Source organism: Arvicola amphibius, chromosome 3 (assembly GCF_903992535.2).
Source record: "Arvicola amphibius chromosome 3, mArvAmp1.2, whole genome shotgun sequence".
Taxonomy (NCBI): Eukaryota; Metazoa; Chordata; class Mammalia; order Rodentia; family Cricetidae; genus Arvicola; species Arvicola amphibius.
Genome location: NC_052049.1, coordinates 174549398 through 174573253, shown reverse-complemented (window position 1 = coordinate 174573253; position 23856 = coordinate 174549398). Strand labels below are relative to the sequence as shown.

The window sequence follows — 23856 nt, the reverse complement described above, 5'->3', positions numbered from 1 at the left end:
AGAACTTTTTTGTTTTTGAGATAGAGTTTCTCTATGTAACAGTCCTGGCTGTCTTGGAACTCTCTTTGCAGACCAGGCTGGCCTTGAACTCACAGAGATCCACCTGCCAAGGCCTCCCAAGTGCTGGGATTAAAGGGATGCACCACCACTGCCTGGCTAAAAACATTATTGAGACAGGATTTTTTTTTATGTATGTGGCCTTGGCTGTCTTGGAACATTCTAAGTAGACCAGGCTGGCTCTAACTCACAGAGATCTGCCTGCCTCTGCTTCCTGGGCGCTGATTAAAGGTATGTGTCACTATGCATGGCTATTATTTTTTTTAATTATGTATGTGTGTGTAGGTCTGTGCATATAAGTTCTTGTTTGTTGAGGCTAGAGGCATAGGATGTCTCTGGAAATAAAATTACAGACAGTTGTAAGCCCACTGATTTGGTATGTCCTCTGCAGGGGCTGTATATGCTCTTAATTGCTGAATCATCTCTCTAGACCCTCTTAAAAAAAGTCATTTTTATTTGTATCTGGGTATGGGTGGGGGTACGGGTGGGTGTGGAGATCAGAGGAAAGCTTTTGGAAGTTGGTTCTCTCCTTTCAACACGTGGGTTCCTAACTCACAGCGTGAGACTTGCAGAAAGCACCTTTACCCACTTGAACCCTCTTTAAAATGGTTTGGTGTAGGCTGGCCTCAAATTCACACTACGTAGCTAAGGATGACCTTGATTTTCCTGCCTCTACCTTCTAAGGACTGGCATTCGTGCATAGGCCACCACTCTTGGCTCTTAGGTAGGGTCTGGTGAACCTCCAAAGAGGTCCAGTAGAATCTGGCCGCCTACTCTAGCCGGATTTCATTCAGCACACGCCGGCCGCGTTGGCCGCGAAGGGCGCATGCGCGGGTTCGAGGCCGTTTTCCCGGAGACCCCGAGGCTGGTGCGTGGACACGAGTCTTCGCGTGCTGGCGTGAGCGCGCCCAAGGGGGGGGGGAGGCGTGTGCAGGGCAGGGGCGCGCGCGCGCCACGCGCATGCGCAGCATCAGGCGGCGGTGCGAGCCGAGCTGGGAGATGGCGGCAGCAGCGGTGGAGCGGAGAGTGTGAGCGCCGCCCGGGAGCCTCTGGCCCGGGCGCAGTGCGACCCCGACCCCGCCCGCCTGCTTGCCCACCATGGGCAATGAGGCCAGCCTGGAGGGCGGCGCGGGTGAAGGGCCGCTGCCGCCCGGAGGCTCTGGTCCGGGTCCGGGCCCCGGAGCAGGGCAGCCGCCTTCAGCACTAGCAGGCGGCGGACAGCTCCCCGCAGCTGGAGCTGCGCGAGCGTCGGGACCCCTGGCCCCTGGTCTCGGTCCGGTCCCCGGCCCCGGCCCCGGCCCCGGCCCTGGCCCGGGCAGGTAAGAGAGAGGGTCTGGGTGCCTGGGGGGCAGGGAACTGTGGTCCGAGTCTGGGGCCGGGGCCTGGAATCCCACGATCTAGTGGACAGCCAGTTTGGATCGGCCTGCTAGATTGGTGTGAGCTGGGTGGTCGTGGGGGGTAACCCTAGGTTTCCAGCTGCCCCGCCTTGACAGGACAGGATGGTGAGTACAGGGTTAGTCAGGGCCTGCAGACTGTGACTTCGTCACAATCCCCCAATTTTCTTCCCCCTAGCGCAGGGGCCCAACAGCTCAGGAGGGGCTTATGTAACCTTAGCCTGGTCCCTCTGCACAGGGGAGCAATGGGATGGAAGACATTCTCCCTGTCTGCCAGTGTCTGCATATGTCCATTGTGTTAGGTCGAGGAAAGAGCACAATGGGAGTGGCTGTCAGAGAAGATAAGTGTCACTGCTAGGAATAGGAAGAGATGGGAATAGTTGAACCATGAACTTGGTCCTTTGCTTTCCTTAAGCATTCCGTGACTGTCACTGTCGTTGGGGGAAGGAAACTTGTCCACTGGATACTATCAGGCTCAGTAATACCCACAGTCAGTGCTTTCTGTCAAGGGTTCGCAAATGCTTTCTGGTGAAGTAAAAATGCTATTGAGTTACCCAGCACCAGATAGGAACCCTTGGCTTAAGGATTTAGATCAACACTGCCAAGCAGCGGGAAAGCTGAAACCCACATAGAATGGTTTAAATGGAATAGATCTGGTCAAATATTTCAAGACCAGCTTGTTTCAGATGTTTGCCAACCCAGATTCTGCAAAAACAAGTTGCATTGGATGCAGAGGCTGTGAGTGCTAACCTGTGACCAGAGGTGACAGTGTGAAATGGAAGGCGTCATTTTCACACCAGTTGGGCCTGGGGAGTAGCACACTCCTTGGGGGCGGTGCTTCCTTCTCCATACGAAGCTGCCAATGTATGTTGCTTTGCCTTTCCCAGAACACAAAATCTCCAAGTAGAGTTTTTTGCTTTTTCAGATGCCCAACCATGTCCCTCCTGTGTTTTTCCCCCTCAGAAGTCATTCCTTAGACGACTCACCACGATGAAGCTGTTAGCAGCCCGAAACCTGCCTCAAACAAGCCAGCCCATGAACACACCTTTTAGAGGCGGAATTTGCCCATTTTACATTTGCTATTACACTAATGCAGCTGAGTAGCACACGGCTCTTAGCGCTGCAAACACTGTCCATCTTACTGCGTGTTGCGCTGCTGTTTGGGCTTTAGCCTGAGACAGAGGCTCACCACGCTTCAGTCCTCTCCCTCCAAGGAAAGCTCAGAGAGTGGAAAAACCCCTTGTTGCTGAGAGCTCTAGTGGGGAATTTACCGTCTTTCTTCCCTTAGCCAAACTGGCTGCTCCGCTAGTTGTTTATCAGATGTTGCAGAGACAAGCACATGGAATTCTGGAAGGACCTGGCAGCTTAGAGGGACAGGAAGGAGGCTGCTATGTCCTGCCCATACCCCTCAGTGGTCCGTTTCTGTTCTACCTATAACTTCTGCCACATGTGCAGAAACCATGGGCTTGCTGGATTTGGCAATTACAACACATCTTGCCAACTGGGCACAGGGCTCACACACAGGTCCTTCAGCTTTCAGGCTCATGAGGTGAGCCGGTGGCTTGTCACCAACGCTCAAGACTGAGGACCCTTAGGGGCAGCTCTTCCTGCTGCTGTTCAGTTTAGCACAGCATCTCAGCTAAGCAGGCAACTGCATTGTCTGTCTCTCCTTCAGGCTCGGAATGGCTTCTGCTTTTCACCAGTGCACCTCAGGTACCCGATACCGAATTTAGCATGTTCCGTTCTGAGATGCTGATGAGAACAGATTGGCCCATCAGTGGAGAAAAAGCCCGTGGCATGCGCCTCTGGGCACCCAGCAAAGAGCATTACATATGTATTTGTAGCGGTCGGAAACCTTATAGTATTGGGGAGGAGGGTCAAAAGAAGGTGCAATTAAATTTCTAACCTCATATGGGAACTGAGGCTCCTAGGGAGTAGAATCCTGGTTCTTTCCTTTTGCCATGTCACCTCCTGTCACCTCCAGCTGAATTCGTCTTCTCATCCTCATGCTGAGCTGACTTGGACTCTGTGAGGGGGTGGCTTCAGCATTCAGGCTGAAGAGCATCGGTGCTGCCACACCCATAGCGCTGTCTCCGCCTGGGGGTGATGGGGCTTCAAGCGCCGCAGCGCTCCATAAGGAACCATTTTCTGTTCCTGGTCTCGGGTTCATTACATATGGTTATTTCAGCTCTGCTTTTCCCAAAGCGTGACAGGTTAGGAGAAAGCTGATCTCTGTCTCAGACACTGCTTTCCGAACTGTGGGCCTGGTAGGGGCTATCCTATTAGAGGAAGGGGCACCATTCATTCACTCGCTCACTCATGTATCAGTGTACAGCAAGAGCACAGGATGATGGGATTTTACCTGTACACATATCCATGGCATACCACCAGATTAAGACCAGTCCTCATAAGTATCTAACCAAGTACCTTTGGGAAAAAATGCTCAAAGGAGCTTGGAGGTAGCACAGTGGCAGAGGGCTTACCCAGCACCTATGAGGCCTTGGATTCGAGCCCCAGTACTAAAAAAGCCTGTTTATTGGGTACTAGAGAGATGGCTCAACAGTTAAAGAGCACTGGCTGCTCTTCTATAGTGTTCCAGTTTTAGTATGTGTGCTGCCAAAGCTAATACTGACTGCTCTTCTGGATGACCTGAGTTCCATCCCTAGCACTCACATGTTGGCTCACAACCATCCCTAACTCCAGTTCTAGGGGATCTGACACTCTCTCCTGGCCTCCACAGACACCAGGCACACATGGTGCACAGACATAAATGCAAGCAAAACACCCATACACATAAAAATGAAACTTATGAAAATTGCACAAAGCAGGGATGGAGAGATGGCTCAGTGGTTAAGAGTTTGCTAACTATCATGAGGACCTGAGTATGGATCCTAGCATCTCACATAAACCCACAGCCCCAGTGCTGAGGGGTACAGGCATAGACAGGAGGAATCTCTAAGACCTGCCAGCTTCCAGCCTACCCGAGAAAATGAGAGCCCCGGGTCCAAAAGGGGTAAGCAGAGAGCTGTTGAAGAGACACGGATCCCTCTTTGGGGTCTTCCTATGTGGACGCAGGTGTGTACACCCCTCCCCAAAATGTGCACATAGACTCAGACACATATTCACACACAGAAGATAAATAGATCTAAGAAATTACTTTAAGATTGCACCAAGGGTCCGCATAGATCAGTGGCAGCCTGGCTCATCCTCATCAGCTGTAAGGACTTGTAAATGTTTTCTCATTTACTGATCTTCCATAGGTTAGGGAAGGTATCTTAGCTATCAACAGCAAGAACTGGATTTGGCTACATGGGAGAAAAAAATATGCTACTTCCCTACCCTCTAGCACTTAGTCTGGTTGGTCAGGTCTCTCTTGAAGGGCCGAACCGTGGATGATCTCTCAGAGAAAAGGGACAGTCTCATGTCTGGGAGGTGCCACGCCGGCAGTGCCTATAGAGGGGTAGTCAAGTAGGAACACGAAGGGCACGGTTAGGTTTTGGGAGAGGAAGACACCCGAAGCATCATGGAAAATTTATTGTAATTCAGAGAGAGAGCGAGAAAGGGGAAGAGGAATGTGGTCTACATTGGTAGAGACAGCAGAGAAAGATACCGAATGCAAAACTAGGGGAGAGACAGGGTAAATTCAGGTGAGACATCTCTCTCTAAATGCCCGACAAAATCCATAATTCCCTTTTAGCTCATATGCCGTGGAGAAATCTTGAGCCAAAGGCAGCTGGGCACAGAGAACCTGGTTGTTGGCTGGATGGGCGTGACTGCTCAAAATGGATTCGTCAGGCATGGTGTCTGACTGTCCAGGTGTATTGTGTTAGCTAATAGTCATGGACTAGTCCAATCTACAGTGGACTAGTGTATACAGATAGAAAGAGAGGACACAATCGCCAGGCTTGGAAACAATAGTCATTGTCATTTAGAGGCCTACCTGGCCCCAGCGGATGAGTTTTTGGGAGTGGGGGTATGTATTAAAGTAACCTTCCTTTAGAATAGTGACATTGTCAATTTTACTCAAGGGGCAATCATTTTGACATTTCTTGCCAGGGAAAAAGGGGCAATGTTGATAATATTGTTCCCAGCACTGGTGGGACAGGTAAGAAACCGTAGGGTTTTCTGTTTTGTTTGGTTTTTGGAGACAGAGTCTTACTCTCTTGCCTGAGCTGGCCTGGAATTCACTACATGACCCAGGGTGGCCTTGGTTTAGGATGCTCTGCTTGCCTCAGCTTTCCATGCGCTGAGACTCCAGGTGTGAGTGGCCATGTCTGGCTGTGGATTTAAAAAATTTTTTTCTCTAGTGGAGAAATTAGAAGAGAGGCTATTTAAACAAACAAACAAACAAACAGAACAAGATTACCATGGAAAATTTCAAGCATAGAGGGAATAGTCTAATGAAGGTCTGTGTTCCAATTGCTCAGCTATAGCCGTTACCGACTCATAGCTAGGCAAGTTTCATTTACCCCTCGCCCTTCCTCCTGAAACAAATTCCAGACATACCAACATCCCATCATCAGTATTCCAGTGTATACTTCCAAGCTGCCAAGAAACGAGAGCTTTGTACAAACCGTAGTGCAATCTTCATATCTAAATATATATTTCCTTCCTTCCAGAGAAGGTTTGCTAGGAATCAAACCCAGGGCCTCGTGAATGCTAGGCAACAACATGTTCTTTTAAAAAAGGATTTATTTTTAATTATGTGCATTTCTGTGTGTCTGTGTGTGGGTATGCACCTGAGAGCAAGTGACCAAAGAAGCCAAAAATATTGACTCTCCCTTGAGCTGGATATAGGTAGTTTGAGCCACTCAAGATGGGCACTGAGAGCTGAGCCTGAGTCCTCTGCAAGAGTGGAGCATAATGTTGGCTGCCGAATCGCCTCTCTAGCGCCCCAACAGCTTGTTCTCTTGTTTTTTGAGACTGGGTTTCTCTGTGTAGCTGGCCTCAAATTCATGGAGACCTGCCTCTACCTCTCACGTGCTGGGATTAAAGGTGTGTGCCACCACTTGGAATCCTCCTCCTCCTCCTCCTCCTCCTCTTCCTCCTCCTCCTCCTCCTCCTCCTCCTCCTCCTCCTCCTCCTCCTCCTCCTCCTCCTCCTCCTCCTCCTCCTCCTCCTCCTCCTTCTTCTTCTTCTTCTTCTTCTTCTTCTTCCTCCTTCTCCTCCTCCTCCCCCTCTTCCTCCTCTCTTCTTTCTCTTCCTCCTCCTCCTCCTCCTCCTCCTCCTCCTCCTCCTCCTCCTCTTCCTCCTCCTTTTTGGTTTTTCAAGACAGGGTTTCTCTTTGTATATCTGGTTGTCCTGGAACTCACTCTGTAGATCAGGCTGCTGTCCAACAATTTGTTCTTAATCTCCGGGAAAATTTGGATGTGGTTCTGTTTTCTGATTGTCTTATAGATTTTGATAATTGGTTTGTTCAAATTGTGGTGTATATGAAAAATCTAGTCTCTTTAATACCCTGCCTCTCACTCTGTTCATTTTGTAATTTATGTATTGCAGATCCGAGTCTCTTATTCTGTGGTCCTTCATATTCTGGACTATTTCATTGCATTCTTGTGGTGTCAGAAAAGACGTACCTTGGCCAGTGCTTTCCTGAAAATTGGTTATGATATCCAGAATCTATTCAGATTCACATTTCATCATCATCATTGGTAGTAATTATTGTAGTGCTGGAGTTCAAACCCAGGGGACTCATACATTCATATAAATGCTGTACCACTGAAGTGTATGTCCTAAGCCCACATTTCATTCATTTTGTTATTTTTGAGACCAAGGCTTGCTATGTTGTGGTTCAAGCTGATCTTAAATTCATTTTGTATATCCCAGAGTGGCTTCAAACTCTCAATCCTCCTGCCTCAGTCTCCTAAGTGCTAAGATGGCAGGCATGTGCCACCATGCTTGGCTGAAATTCTACCTTTATAAGAAGGATGAGGAGGAAGTTGCTAAAAATAGAGCCTGGCTTTGGACTAATTTGGGAGCCAAAGAACAGTGTAGCGGGTCACATTCTCTTCTTTCTCTGAAGTTCTGAGTGTAAGAAGCCAAAGCTTTTAGTCTTGCCTTTTGACCCGACTCACGTGAGCCGTCTGTAGATTTGGAGTCGGAAGCTGCTAGGGGACAGATTTGGAGCCTTCAGTAAATCCGCCTCATCTCACCATCTGGCATGTCCAAATGGGGACTTTCCTCTTGCTAGGAGTGGGGACGAAGAGGGCCAGGCCCTGTGTACATGAGCTGCTCAAGAGGCAGGGTCTGTCCCAGAGCCTATGGACCTGTCCTGTTAAACTGCTGTATTCGCTGGGATATGGTGGTATTTGCTTTTAATCCCAGCACTCAGGAGGCAGAGACTGGTGGATCTCTGTGAGTTCAAGGCCAGCCTAGTCTACAAGAACTAGTTTCCAGGACAGCCATGGCTGTTACACAGAGAAACCCTCTCTCCAAAACCAAAACAAACAAATGAACAAACAGACAAAAAAAAAAAAAAAACCAGAAAAGAAAAAATCTGTTGTATTAGGTCTAACTATGGTTACTTATCATGGACACTCTGCTCGGTGTTTTGTTTCTCTCTCGACCAGCCAGGCCGTGAAGAAGAGGGCCATCTGTCCTGGCCCTCCTTGTCCTTCCTGCCTGGGAACTGTTCTTAAACACTGAAATGGCAGCCGAGGCCTGTATGCTGCACCAGGGGCTGAGTGCCGCTTTCTGATATGAACTGTGGGGACTCCTGCCTTAGTCTGCCTCAGGCCTGGAGCCTGTCATGCTGGTACGAACACTGTGTTCATAGATTGGCCCAAGCTCGTTTCTTACAGGATATCTACCATCCCCATTTCTAACATGGGGGTGGAGGGATGGGGGGGGCGGCTGTAGGTGGAACCCAGGACTGTGACTCTCTGTGGTAGGGCAGCTGGAATTCTGACTTCCTGCCCTGTGTGGTTCCCTCCTTACAGACTGGGCCTCTAGTGGATGGGTGTCTGCTGGTCATGGTCATTCTCTGTTTTTTTTTTTTGTAGTTATTGTTTATTTTTTATGGTTCTGTGAATTAAACCCAGGGCTTTGTGCACACTAGGCTAAACTAGTGCTGCTCCCCTCTCCCCAGCCCTAACCCGCGCCATTCTTCTTGCCTGGTTAACTTACACTCAGGCTCAGATCCGCCGTGCCTTCCCTCAGCTCTGCTGTACTGGGGCCCGGTCAGCAGCGTTAAGTTATGATGTTTCCTTCCTGATCTCTGCTCTCATGGGCACCCCAGGTTCTAAAGAGAGCTTTGATCTAGAAGAGATTCTTTATCTGCTGTTCCTTACTTCTTTCTAACAAGAAAATCCCTTGGAGGCATATTGGAAACCTTTAGGCCCTTTTAAGGATCAAGTCCAGAAGTGCCTGCTGAAGCCTGTCTGCCCCTAAAGTAGGTGGCTCTGCTAGCAGAGTCCAAGGTGGTGAATGTGAGATGAATATACATGTGTTTTCTGGGACTTGGTCTCTTTTACACACACACACACACACACACACACACACACACACACAATTTATTTAACTTTATTTGATGTGCATTGGTACAAAGGTGTCAGATCCCCTGGAACTGGAGTTACAGACAGTTGTGAGCTGCTGTGTGGGTGCTGGGAATTGAACCTGGGATTCAATTAATTCCGTGATTAAGAAAACAACTAGCCCCTAGAGACTTGATCAACCTAGAGACTTGATCAAAGAGCTTGTGCAGGAGCTCATGAGAAGATAACCCCACTCTGTCCTCCCTGGGAGTGTCCCTGGCCTTCCAGTGAGCCAGGGCTGGCCAGTGACACTGGCTTAGGGAGGAAAACGACCCTCACATGATGCTGAATAACCAACCACTTAGGACATAAGTCGGTGATTTGGAAAAGAGGGAAAGTAGGGACATTTCTCAATCGTCACATTGATATATTGTTGTGGGGGGGGGGCAGGTAGCAAGGCACTTAAGTGTGTGTGTATGTGTGTGTGTAAGAGAGCAGACATACAGACAGAGACAGAAAAGAAGACAGACAGAGACAGAGAGAAGAGAGTATTCCTTCCATGTATTTAGACAGTAGAGGAAAGCCTCATGTGTTAGACCTTACCTACAACTTTGAGGCAGGGTTTCTCTTTCTCTTAAATTTCTTTATTATTTTATTTTATGTGTATGGGTGTTTGTAACATGTGTTTGTTTGGTGCCTACTGAGGCCAGAAGAGGACACTGGCCTCTGGAGCTGGAGTTACAGATGGTTGTGAGCTGTCATGTGGGTGTTGGGAATTGAACCCTGGTCCTCTGGAAGAGCAGCCAGTGCTCTGAACTGTAGAACCATCACTCTAGTCTTCCACATCCTTTTATTTTATGTTTTAGAGACAGGGTCTCTGTGCAGCCCTGGGAATCCTGGAACTCACTCTGTAGACCGGGTTGGTCTTGAACTCAGAGATCCGCCTGCCTCTGCCTCCTGAGTGCTGGGATTAAAGGTGTGCACCACTGCACCTATCTCTCTATACCCTTTTAAAATATTTTATTTTTAATGTGTGTGTGCGTTTCTGTATGAGGGTTTATGAATGTCAGTGCCTGTGGAGGCAAGAGGCACCAGGTGCCCTGGAGCTGCAGTTACAGTGTGAGCCGCCTAACATGGGGGCTGAAAATCAAACCCAGGTCCTCTGGAAAAGCAGGAAGTGGTCTACACCACTGAGCCATCCCTCTGGCCCCAGGCAGGGCCTCTTGTTCCTGGCGGTCTATGCCGGCTTAGCTCCTATCTCACTGCAGGACTGCTGTGGTTACAGATATCTGCCATCACATCTGCTTTTTTTTTGTTGGTTCTTGGTGTTCAAACAGAGGTCTTCACGCTTGTGTGGCAAGCACTTTGCTTACTGAGTCTACATTTTTTTAGGGGTAGGGTGGGTAGAGAGAGAGAGAGAGAGAGATACCTCAGGTAGCCGAAGATGACCTTGAACTTGTGACCCTCCTCTTTGCTTCCTCCTCCCAAGTGTGCTAGGGTTATAGGCATGTGCCATTTACACTGGGCTTTTAAACTAACAGTATTTGTTATATACCACATGATGCTTTAAAATATGTAAAATTAATTAATATATTTATTCTCTCACATATTTATTTTCCTGGGTGAAAAATAGTTGAAATCTACTCAGTGATTATTCAAGAATGTAATATTGTTATTAACTATAGTTATGATGATATACACAGTAGCTCTTTCGAATTTATTTTTACTTAACTTGAAGTTGGTATCCTTTGACCAAAGTCTCTGTACTTTCCTTTTCTGTGCTCTTTGTGAATGGAAACTCTTGTGGGGATTTTTGCAGTGAAAAAAATAAAAGGGTTTTTTTCTCTTAAAATCTACTACTTATTTTAAACCCAGAGCCCCATACACCCTAGGCAAGTGCTGGACTGCTGAGCTAAATCCTTAGTCCAGAAGATATCTTTTTTTTTTTTTTTTTTTTTTTTTTTTTTTTTTTTGAGGCAGGTCTCACATAGCTCAGCATGGCCTCAAGCTCCCTGTGTAGCTGAGGATAATTTTGAATTTGTGGTCTTCCTGCCTCTGTTTCTTCAGTGCTAAGAATACAGGCATGAGCTGCCATGCCCCTTTTCTGCAGCACTGAGATTACAGGCATGAGCTGCCATGCCCCGTTTCTGCAGTGCTAAGATTACAGGCATGAGCTGCCACGCCCCGTTTCTGCAGCGCTGAGATTACAGGCATGAGCTGCCACGCCCCGTTTCTGCAGCACTGAGATTACAGGCATGAGCTGCCACGCCCCGTTTCTGCAGTGCTGGGAACTGATCCGGAGCTCCATGCCTGCCTTCTGAGCTACATAGCCAGTTCAGCACTGCTTCTTTGTTTGTTTTTGTCAGGGTCTCACTGTGTAGCCCAGACTGGTTTCTAAATCTTCTTGCCTCAGCCTTCTGAATGTGGATCATAAGCGCCATGCCTGGTGTAGAGGGTTGTAGAGGGAACCATTTGTTAAGCCTATCTTTGGGTGAACCAAGAGAATAAAGGAAGGAGAATAGAACGAATGGGCTCCATCCTCCATGGGCTGTGGTCTGGGGAAAGACAGAAGCATCTGTCCAGATCTTTACTCTCTCCTCTTCCTTCTCCTTGTTCTTCTTGTCTCTGCTTCTCTTCGTCGCACAGAGGTAGGATTATCAAGCGCACAGTTAGAAGGGATTGTATTATTCCATATCCTAAAATAGTAGAACATATATTTGTATAGTGTTTTACAGCTTACAAAACACATTCAAAACATTAGCTTATTCTGTTGGGAGCTCCAAAGGCCTAAGATGAGCGATTCAGAACAGCTAGCTAGCAGACGTTAGCAAACCCAAATGCCTCGCACTGAGCACAGCTGGAGAGCCCTGTCATTTCCCTGCCTCCTGCTCAGACAAGATGGAAAATTTAGCAAGAGGATGGGGAGGGCTGTGCGGAGGCAAAAGGATCAGGAAGTAGGACATTTGGATAAAGGACAGTGTGGGATGAGGAATTGTGGGCATCCTGAATGAAGATCAGAAATCCAGGTTTTGATCATTTGATGTTGTCCCAGACTCCACACTGAGTCTACACACCAGGTGGATCTTTAGGGCACTCTTGTTGTATTTTTGAGTTTCTGGGGATCATGCTAGGTAAGCACTCCACCACTGACCCCTCCTACGGCCCTATCGTTTCAGTTTTGTTGTTTCTTGAACTGAAGGGTTTAACTAGATAATGGTTTCTATGAGATAAACGAAAAGGAAGGATGTTGATTTCCACTGTTCTTCAGTCCCATGAGAATAGAAATCAAGGTCATAAACTGTCCATGGTGGCCCATACCTGTAATCCCAGCATTCAGGAGATTGAGATAGGAGGGTCACCCTGGGTTCCAGGCCAGCATGTGTTACATAGAATATCACAAATAAAAAACACAATGTGTGTGTTTCAGGGGAGTTAGTTGCAGCTGTAGTAGAGGACGTCTCATTTACTGTGTTCCGGTGACTTCCTAGAATGGACAAGATAAGTCGAGACTACAGCCAGGGAAGGCTCGCTGGCACCTTTCCTCCAGGTGGCTGCTTGAACGGCCACTGGCCTTCCTGCACTGGTTTAGCCAGCCCCTGCAGGCGCAGGCTCACTGTTCCTTGCTGTGTCCCCTCATCTCCCGAGTGCTCGTTCCACCCACCGCAGGTGCTCTAATGGTTGATGTGCCTAAGACTGCCGTGGAGCTGGGTTGAGCAAAGCTTTGTGTGTGGCGAAGGCAGCGAAAGGGGAAGGTTAGCTCAGAAGAGCCTGCTTTTGCCTACTCCACCCAGGCAGCTGGACAGCTGGGTGGACACTCATTTCAGAGGGAAGAGCTGCCCCAGGGCTCTGCGGGCTCAGACCGGACCCCTTCAGTGTCAAGGTCCAGTATGTGAGGGTGATCCCTTTAGATGTATGGTTTGGCTTTAGCAGATAATGTGTTTGCTCTGTCTCTATTTTAGTTTGAACATCTAAGCCACCACTAATGGACGCTATAATGGCTGCTGTCATCTCCCCAGGCAGAGCTCTGCTTTGATATGGAAGTTGAAGTGTTCAGCAGCCTTTGGTCTTTCTCAGCAGATTCCACCTTTGGGAAACTCTTGTTTTCCATTATTTGAACTGGATTTCCTCATGCTTCCTGTCAGCTGGTCCTCTACACACAGGCCTTGCAGGCATCCACTGTGAGCCTCCATCTGCCATATTCTCAGTCAGTCTGCTCTTCTCTGGCCTTGACATCTCAGCTCCTTCGACTTCAGTGGACTCAGGGATAGTTGCCTACCTTGGCTGTCCTGCCCAAGGCTCTTAGTACAGGGAAGCTCAGAGAACAGGATCCAGTGCTTAGCAAGTCACAGGATTATGAGTGGCATAGTCTGAGGGATGAGAGTCTTCACTCATGCAGCAAAAAACATCTTCCTCTGCCTTTCTGAGATCTCTGTGGCAGCTACTCCAAGCTATCTAGCCTCATGGCGTTCTCTGTGTGAAGGCTGAGTGTCCTCCATCTTGGATATATGCAACCCAGGTGTGCATCTGTGGGAGCCTTCCTGGACCCTGCCATGTCTTCCCTGTGTACACCTGGAGGTTCCTTTAACCCATGAGATTTTTGGGCCCTAACTGTTCCTCTGGAGAGAGGGGTAATAACTAAGGAGTATGCTTGTTTCAGAGAGCCCAGCTACCCCCCTTTCCCAGCCCCTACATCTGACCTTGACTGGCCAGTGTTAAGAATTTCACGACCAAGGACTTGCTAGCTAACGTTTGGAGATCTGGCAGCTGAGGAGAGCAGGAGAGTCAAAGTAAGGTTAGAGAGGCCAGCACCCCTTTTACCCTGGCGCAGCCCCGTGCACTGCAGTGGAATCTCCGTGCAGGCTTGGTTGTCTCCTGACAGCCTTTCCTCAGCTACACTAACCAGCCTTAGACTCTGTTAGTCCGTGTTCCCAGGAGCAGCAGGTGCCCCACAGACAAAATTCCTAAACATACATAGGAGACAATGCTGTGTGGTGAGGGTCTGGGAAAGCAGCTTAGCTGGAAAAGGGCTTTCTGCCAAGCATGAGGACCTCAGAATCTGCTCCTGCTTCTCCTCCCTCCACCCCTAGCGCTGGACTCACAGGTGTGTGCTTGCATGCTCAGCTATCTCTTCTCTTCAACTGAAACAGCAAGACAGCAGATAAAACTCACTTTGAGATCTTGAGATATTGTCACTGCTATATACTGACTTTATTCTAATATATATGTATATATGAATATAGGTAGAGCATAGAATATGTATGTGTGTATGTGTATATTTATTTTAGAGTAATAACATAGCTATTTTTTACTATCAATAATACTAGTGAATGTAACTTAAGATTTCCTGTAGTATATTTTGTCTTTAGGTTATATCTTTCCGGAGATATATAGGTTCATTTCTTAGAGTTATTAGAAATTATTCTTCCCTGTGTGGTTATGCCATTAGTAAGATCTAAAATTAAGCTTCTTTATTCTAGTTGGTTTTAATTTGTGAAGATTGTTTTTTGATCAGACATCTGTTTTCACCATATTATTGCACAATTAATCAGCCAAACTTTAGTGGCTTCAAACAACAGTTCTTTAAAAACTTCTCACTTGTACATCTGCAAGCTGGATAGCATTTGCTGATCCAGGCTGGACCCCAGGCTGCAGCTGGGTCCAACTCTCCCTAGTGTGTGCCTCATCTTTCCTGGACAGCAGGCTAGCTGGCAGTTCTCGCAGTAAAGATGATGGACACACCGAGGGTGGGTCCAGCTGCACAAGCACATTTTAAGCCTCTGGCTTGCTCACTGTGGTGGCTTGAATAAGCATGGCCCTCAGAGGCTCATAGTTTGGAATGCTTAGCCACCAAGGAGTGGCACTATTTGAAAGGATTAGAAGGATTAGGAGGTGTGGCCTTGTTGGATGAAGTGTATCCCGGGGATGGATCAGGACGAAGCTCAGTTCCTGCTCCCGTGGCATAAGTTCTGCCATACCCCCTGCCCTGATGATAATGGACTAAGCCTCAGAAACTGTAAGCTAGCCCAATTAAATGCTCTATTGTCTAAGCGTTGGTCACCGTGTTTCTTCATAGTCGTGATTGACACTCCTGTGCTTTCCATTAGGCAACACGATTCATGGGCAAGCCCAGTGTGGTATTTGTAGTTACCTGTGGCAGTGCCACCAGTGGCCTCATAATTTGGTGATGGAAAACAAGCATTGTTTTGGGTACAGACTCTGTAATACAGGAGTTCAGGAAGGATGCATTGGGCGTGGCTTATTTCTGCTCCTTCTTTTCTTCCCTCTGGTAAGAAACAGTCTTTTCAGCACCTCGATGGTGTCCCCACTTCCCTTCCTTTTCTTTTCTTCTTCTCTCTTTTATTTTTTCTTCTGTCTTTTTGAGACAGGGTTTCCTCTGTCTAACAGCCCTGGTTGTCCCGGAACACCCTCCATTGACCTGGCTGGCCTTGAACTCAAGAGATCCGCCTGCTTCTGCCCCCAGAGTGCTGGGGTTAAAGGTGTGAGCCACTACCTCTGGCCCCACTTCCCTTCTTGAGACAAAGTCTCACTGAGTAGCCCTGACTGGCCTGGAACCTAGAGATCCACCTGCCTCTGCTTCTGCCTTGCAGAGATTAAAGTCCTGGGTTTCTGCACTTGATTTACATAACGTATCATGACGATCACCTTGTGGTAGAGTACAGAATTCCTCCTGCTTCCTCTGCATCTGCATCATGTTTCCCATGTGAATGTAACATGGTTTATCCATGAACACTGGACTGCAGCATCACAGTGAGAAACATGGTGCACATGTTATTCTGTGTTTTTATTATTGTGTCTGAGATTTTTTTCTTCAAGTGAATTGCTTGAAGCAAAATGGTAAATGGAGAAGTCAATTTTTCCCTTTGTTGCTCAACCTAAGGCCAAAAGGTGAAGCAGGGAGCTGGGAAGGATGAGTGTGGTCCATGTCATCGTCTGAATGTGTTCTAGAGATGGAGCAGAGGCCTTGCCAAGAGTGGTGTGGAGAGCCTAAGAGAACAGTCAGGAGAACCCCCGAATTTGGCCTGAACATCTGGTGTTGTAATGGAGGGAGGTGGGCAAAGAGTGAGATGAAGGACAGGGTCTAAGTTTAGGAGTTTGCTCTTTGGCCAGTTGTGCTTGTTTCTTCTGGTGCTGAAGAGCAGGCCTGGGGAATTGCCCTGGAAGCCTGGAAGCCATGCCTCCAGCTGGGGTGTGTCCAGGTGCAGTGACTGCCAGGGAGTTAGAGCTGGCTTCACTGTGATGCCTCCTGGTTCTTGAAAGAGATAAGGGGGAAAGTGAGGCAGTGCTGGCATTTCAGGGGAGAGAGTCGAGTGCATTCAGTTGAACAAACACTGGTCTTAGCAAATGAAACGTAAGTACTCAGCACGAGGACTGGCACAACATGACTGATAACTGAAGCGAGGTTTCATGTACAGAACCGAGACTGGAAAGATGAACACGATAGTCGCACCCTCACTTGGTATTCTAGAGCATGTGTGAATTAAACTTGATTAAGGCTATGATCCTGGCTTCTGGGAGCACTTCTGCAGCAGCGGTGCCTGATGGGCTCAGAGCGCCCAGTGAGCACCGTCCTTCCCGTGCCCACGCGTAGCTGCTAAGGCAGTGTTTAGAGTTCAGATTAAACAGTTAACTTGAAAGGCCTGTTGGGTCTCAAAGGCTCTCAGAATATGCAGCTGGACAGAGCTGAAGCACAGGCCACCAGGGCCACCGAAGACAGCGCCGCACGAGGGAGCACTCTCCTGACTCTGTAGTCCGTTCTTCCTCACGAAACTCTGTGAAGCCCAACTGAGGGTTTGGGCCTCCAGCTTGAGTGCGAGTGGATGAGACAGGCTCGGCAGAACGGGGGTCGGAGAGAAGGCTGCTGCTACTCTGAAGCTGTGCCTGCTCATGGGCAACGTGGGTATAGATGCTAACTCTTGCCCGGGATATGAATTCCTCTGCTCCTGGAAGCAAGTCTGTGTGGCTCTTAGGGCTCGGAAACCAGTGAGCTGGAATAGGCATCTATTCTTGCTCTCCTCCTGTGCTGAAGGCACTTCTGTAAATGACGGTGCTTAGTTGCTGATTGCCTGATGTCTGAGATACACCACCCACAGAGCAGTTAGAGGGCTTTCCTGTTAGGGCACTTTGGGGAGTTGTGATGTAGGCTGAACCAATGGGGGAGAGGGAGGAAGGAGCAGACAGACCCAGGCAGCCTGCTCTCAGCGTTCCCAACAGACCAGGCCTGCCACACTACTTACCCCACCCCAGTTACTTTGTTAGGGTGCTCTTTGGAGACCACATGGCCCCTGCTTGAGCTGCTGCTTTGATCTACCTGGCCATTTTGCTGTATTCTTTGTCTGCCTGAGCAGGGGAAATACCCAGACTGAAGGGGAGACGGCATAAGCCTCCCTAGGACTCCAGGGACAGATGTCAGAGACCCACATTCCTAAATGGTAAGCCCCCCAAACCTCTGTACTCCTGAGTGTTGAGTAAGGAGAGCAAAAATGCTCCTTGTGGGGACATTGGGGTGACACCTTCTCCTCCAGTGTGAAGACCCTGGGCTTGCGCGGTGGCACAGGTGCTCACCTGTTCTGATGACAAGCAGGAAGAGGAAATGGAAGCCTCCCTTCGTATAAACATCCCGCATTTTCTGCACTTATGTGAAAACAGCCTCAGAGACTGTCAGGCCTGTGAAATGGAAGGACACCAACCCCAAGAGTGACAAGGGCTGAGCCTGCCTGCAAGGTTTGCAGGGAACACAGGCCTCAGCCATGCTCCCTTACTTTTCTGCTCTGTAGCACAAATACCTAGGTAGACATGCACTGCTTTGAGTGTGTGTGTTCACAAGCGTGTGTGTGCACGTATGTGTGTGTGCACGAGTGTATGTATATGAATGTGTGTGTACACGAATGTATGTACAAGTGTGTGTACTTGAATGTGTGTGTACAAGTGCATGTACACGAATGTGTGTGTGTACAAGTGTGTGTGTACACGAGTGTGTTTATGTATAGTGGGGCATGTGCACATGGAGGCCGGAAGTCAACCTTGGTTGCTGTTTCTCAGGTGCCGTCCACATTGTTTGGATCAGTCTCTCACTGGGAACTAGAGCTTCCTGATTAGGCTGGACTGGCAGGCCACTGAGTCACAGGGCTCCTCTTGTCCCTCCCACCCTGGATAGCATCTCTTTACAGATTACCTGTCTCCCAGGCCCTACACGTACACGTACCGAGGGATCTTGTTCATGTGCTTGCGTGTCTGGCTGACAGAGGGTCATGTTTACTGAGTCCTGAGTAGCAGTGGCCATATCCAGAGACTAGTCCTGCTAGTCCTTGCTTAGTGGGCCACCCATCCCAGTTTGGGGTGAGGAAGCAGCATTTAGGGTCTGGAAGGGATAGAGCACTCAGTGCATCACTGACGCTGTCCCTGCCCATGTGCGGGTCCCTAGCTGACCAGAGGGAAGCAGGAGCCATCTTCTTGGTGGCCTTGGAGTTTAAGACCCCAGCCCTCCTGGCTGGTGTATGGGGCTGTGGCCTTCGCTGCAGGGCGACTACACCCAGCAGCCCACTTAATCCAGGCCAGGCTCCATGCTGATGGCCCCCTGGATTTTGTAGCGTAGGTCCCCAGAGACCAGATGGTTCCAGGCATGGGCCATGCAGAGAACCCTCACTTGTCACCATCTCACCCTTCATGAAAACAGCGGCCTCCCACTTTACTCCATTACACAGGATCTCTTTTCTTGGGAAACTTGAATCTCTTGTGCAGCACAATTAACTGACATTGAAGACTTTGTCATGGTTGTGCTGGTTGTTTTTGAGCCTGGGTAGCTCAGGCTGGTTTTGAACTAGTGATTCGCTTGCCATAGGCTTTTGAACACTGGGATTATAAAAGCTTACCACCATGCCAGGGAAGTCCCTTTGAGGCTAGGAACATCATTTTGTTTGATGTCCATAAAAGTCTTTTGTTTGGCACAGAGCCTTTTTCTAATCTTGAGCTGCCCAGGGCCCAAGGTCAGTGTGAGTAGCTGAGTCGGGTGTGGGTGGATCAAAGAACGCTTCTAGTGGGAAATGTCCTGGCAACAAGATGGCAAGAGCAGAGTGGTGTCTTTTGGAACTGAGGGGTGGTTTGCAGCAATGAATGGGAACCTAGAAATGCTCTCCCAGTGTTTGATCGCCTCTAGTTTGACCTTCCAGGTCTCTGCTTGTCCGCTGAACTCAGCTGTTATGGATTAGAGCTGACCCTATAAAGCAAGTGTGGTGGGCCATGCCTTTAATCCCACCACTCAGGAGGCAGAGGCAGGCGGATCTCTGTGAATTCGAGGCCAGCCTGGTCTACATAGAATTGACTCTGTAGGATTTATCTTAGCCTCTGCTTTTCTTGTAGCTTAGGCTAGCCTCGAACTTGCTGTGCAGCTGAAGACAACTGACTTACTCCACCTTCCAAGTACTGGCATCGTAGGCATGAGCCATAACACCTAGTTTGAGGTTCACTTCTGCAGGCCAGGCTAGCCTTGAACTCACAGAGATCCTCCTTGGCTCTGCTTCCCCAGGGCTGGAATTTGTGCGCCACCAGCCCCAGCCCTGGGCTGCTTTATTTTTTGCTAGACCCTTTCCCATTACCAGAGTCAACTTTCTCTCTTTGTGGTCTCACATCCATCAGGTCCTGTGCAGAAGAAAGGTGGAGGCCAGCATGTAGGCAGCTTCTGCCAGGGCCTCCCTTGGAAACTACTCTCAGTCACTCAGATTGGAGGAGGGACCCGGGCACATGGAAAGTTGCTCCTCCTTTTCTTCCTAGCCCTGGGTCAACACTTGGGTTGTAATGGTAAATAATGCTAATGCAGCCAGTGCTCAGGGTTCAGGGCTCATTGAAGAGAATGATTTTAGTCACTCAGAAACAAAAACGCCGGTTAAAGAATATGACCAGAAATCATGAAGTCTAGTGTCCCAGGAAGTGACGCTGATGTGGGCATTTGAATGCATTATACAAGTCTAGGGGTGAGCAGCTAAGTGGAGTAGCAGGCAGGCTGGGCCGTGTAGGAAAGAGGAGCCACACACCAAGTCCCCTGAGGCTTATGCCTCAGAAGCAGGAGGCTCCTTTTCAGTGGGAGATGGATCAGAAACTTGTGTGGGAATAAAGGAGCACATTCTGTAAATATACACATAGCCTATTTCTAGTCAGGACATCTTGCTGGGATTGCTGGGGCTGGTTGTGCAGATGGTCTGCTCCTTGTGCCCACCCCCCAGACTTCCCTCTGGGCTCCAACATTAGCTCTATCCACTCCTGACTTTGGGCTTTTGGTCTAGCCTGCTACTGTGAAGGTTATAGGAACTGGGGATGGTTAAGATGTGTTTCCAGGTGAGTGGTCTAGCTTCTGATGCATTCCTGGGAGCCACTAGGAAGAGGGGCCTTGTCTGGAGTGATTGCTAACCTGGCATCGGTCCACCGCTTTCCCCCATTAATCCAAGAGTTCACTGTTCACTCTCAGATCAACTGCAGGGTCCCTGTGCTGGAAAGTGTGTGAAAGTACCCTTTCAGGCTCTTCCACAGGGGATTGCTCTCCCGTACCATGTAAAGCCCATGTGCTGACACAGGCCTCCTATCCCATCACTAGAGATGAAGAGGCAGGAAGATTAGAAGTTACCCTTGACTAAATAGAAAGCTGGAGGCCAACCTGGGCTACATGAGACCCTGTCTCAAAGCAACAACATCAAAACCCAAAGAAATAAAATAGCCAAGAAAAAAGGATCCACAAAAAAACCCTAAGGACTTCCACTTGAAACCTCTTCTTAGTGTTTGCTTTTGAGGTATCAGGGCTCAAGACCAGAGTCCTCTGGCTCAGCTCCCACTCTGCGCTGCGCTGCTGCTCCCCGTCTTTTGTAGCCTCTTGACTTGCATACATCTTGGGGACCCTGGTGTCCAGATGAGCTAGAAAATCCCAGCTTCAAGCTGGCAGAATGGCTCAATAAAGGTGCTTGGCACGCCAGCCTGGCTCTCCGCATTGTGCACCATGGCACACACGCCTACGCACATACGCCTACACACACACATCACTCTCACGTACATTAATATTTAATGAACTTTTCAAAAAAAGGAGGAGCCCAGCTGGTCAGGCTGGTTGCCAAAGCCTGTGCTCCCAAGTGTAGAGAAATGCACCTGAGCCTGACTTTTGCTTATTCAATAAGAAAACATGCTCCAGAGGAATATAAAGTAATTAAGATAGTGGGTCACGACCGTAACCTGCTTCCTGGTCCCTTTCTTCTTCTCTGGGGACAGGAAAGAGTTTTCTTGGCTTCCTAGCCAGGCCCTAGCTTCTGCTCCCACTCTTTCTTCCATGAGCATTTGCTCATCTTGGTGCCACCTCTGCCTTGGTGTGCCACCTCTGCCTTAGGTGTGCCACCTCTGCCTTAGCCCATAGTTTAGATTGGGGTTTTTTGGCTATAGCAAAGGCTGAATATCCTAAAGATATTAAAAAGACACAGGGAAACCAAAACCCCCCAAAAAAGATAAAGTGATGTAATATTGCCAGGCAGTGGTGACGCATGCCTTTAATCCCAGCACTCGGGAGGCAGAGGCAGGCGGATCTCTGTGAGTTCGAGACCAGCCTGGTCTACAAGAGCTAGTTCCAGGACAGGCTCCAAAGCTACAGAGAAACCCTGTCTCAGCAAACAAACAAACAAACAAACAAACAAGATCCAGGGAAGCCTGATCTTCATTTCTAAGTCGACATCTTGTTGTTAGGAACGGCATTCTCTCTCACTGGCTGGAAGGACAGAAAACATAAAGGGTGGAAGGAAGGAGGACATAAAGGAAGCCTCTGCCCCTTCTCTTGAGACAGAATTCCTTGCTGGTCTGGAAGTCACAGACAGAGATTCTCCTGCCTCTGCCTCCCAAGTGCTGGTCTGTCCCACCCACCGTAACCAGCTTTGAGATAATTCTTTTTAAAAAAATCTTTTTGGAATATAATGAACATTTTATTAAGTTCAGATGTCGTAAGTGCACCATGCAGTGTGTTTCAAGCGTCTTCATCACCTATTCCTACTTTCCCTCTGCCTCTATTGCCTGTCTATAGATCGGCAAGTCTAAATTCTTGCTTAAATGGGACCATGAAATATGTGTTTGGGGGATCTGGCTCTTTCACTTAGTTTTCCAAGGTCACCCATGAGATCGCAAACACCAGTCCTTACTCCCTTGTATTACACCCATTGATACTCCATTGTATGGCGTGTCACCTTTTGCTTATTCATTCATTGATAAATGTGTTAGATGTGAGTGGTCCTTCCTTCCTTCCTTTCTTCCTTCCTTCCTTTCTTCCTTCCTTCCTTCCTTCCTTCCTTCCTTCCTTCCTTCCTCCCTCCCTCCCTCCCTCCCCCCCCCCCCGCCTCGTCTCACTGTGGCCTTGGCTGGCCTGGAACTTGCTCTGTAGAGCAGACTGGCCTGGAACTCAAAGATCCATCTGTCTGTTTCCCCAGAAATGAAACTGATTTTGTATTCTCAATTTCCCTGAATTTGCTTTACTTTTTGGTAAAGTGTATAAGATTTTCTTTTTCTCTCTTTTCTTTATTTTTTATTTTTTAATGAAAGGTTTATTTATTTTTAATTATGTGTATGTGTGTGTTTGTGCTTATAAGTACTGGTACCCGTAGAGTCGGAGGAACTGGATTCCCCTGGAGTTGGAGTTACAGATGGCTATGAGATGGGGACTGGACTCAAGTCCTCTGCAAGAGCAGTGTGTGTTCTTAACCACTGAACCATTCCTACCCCTCTTATTGTTTTTAAACAGGGTTTAAACAGGAGCCTGTCCTGGAACTCACTCTGTAGACCAGGCTTTGAATTTACAGAGATCTGCCTGCCTCTGCTTCCCAAGTGCTGGGATTAAAGACGTGCACCACCAGCGCCCAGCTAAATATATATATATATATATATATATATATATATATATACACACAAGGATTTCCTTGTGTAGCCCTGGCTGTCCTGGAATTTGCTCTGTAGACCAGAGTGGCCTCAAACTCAGAGATTACCTGTCTCTACCTCCTGGGTTCTGGGATTAAAGGTTTTTTTTTTTTTTTGATTTTTTTGAGACAGGGTTTCTCTGTGGTTTTGGAGCCTGTCCTGGCACTAGCTCTTGTAGACCAGGCTGGTCTCGAACTCACAGAGATCCGCTTGCCTCTGCCTCCCGAGTGCTAGGATTAAAGGCGTGCGCCACCACCGCCCGGCTCTGGGATTAAAGGTGTGTGCCACCATCTCCAGCTCTTTCCTTCTTTCCTCCCTCCCTCCCTCCCTCCCTTCCTCCCTCCCTCTCTCTCTCTCTTTCTCTCTCTCTCTGTCTTTTTTAAATAAAGATTTATTTATTTATTATGTATACAGTGTTTTGTCTGCATGTATGCCTGCACACCAGAAGAGGGTACCAGATCTCATTACAGATGATTGTGAGCCACCATGTGGTTGCTGGGAATTTACTCAGGACCTCTGGAAGAGCAACCAGTACTCTTACGCAGAGCCATCTCTCCAGCCCCTCCAGCTCTTTTCTTAACTTTTATTTTGTCTTTAGAGACAGCATCTTACTTTGTAGCCTAGGATGGTCTCACTCCCCTGATCCTGCTGCCTCAACCCTTCTAGTGCTGGGATTACAAGCATGGGATATCACACCTGACTTGCCAGGTGTCTCACGTGTAAAATCATGTGGCTGGCAGATGGAAGGAAGTCTACTTTCTCCCAATTTGTATTTTAATTTGTTTTTCTTCCCTAATTGCTTTGGATAAGACCCTCCAGCGCTGTGTTAAATCGAATGGTGAAATATCCTCAGCTTCCCTGTCATGTTCCTGATCTTATAGAGAAAGCCTCCGCCCTTTCCCCTCACGAAAATTCAAAGCTAAGTATGATGTTAGTTGTGGGTTTTCTGAAGCGCTCTGAGTCAAGTTGAAGATGTTTCTTTGTAT

At 48.4% G+C, this 23856-nt stretch overlaps 1 protein-coding gene across 1 annotated transcript in view; it reads left to right on the top strand.

Moving 5' to 3' along the window:
* Positions 1-1155: 1155 nt before the first annotated feature.
* The window catches only part of Bsn (bassoon presynaptic cytomatrix protein), a 79069-nt gene continuing 56368 nt past the window's right edge, over positions 1156-23856 (top strand). Inside the window, exon 1 of the mRNA XM_038324072.2 lies at positions 1156-1376. Within this exon, the coding sequence (XP_038180000.1) occupies positions 1156-1376 (221 nt within the window). The remainder of the gene's footprint in view (positions 1377-23856) is intronic.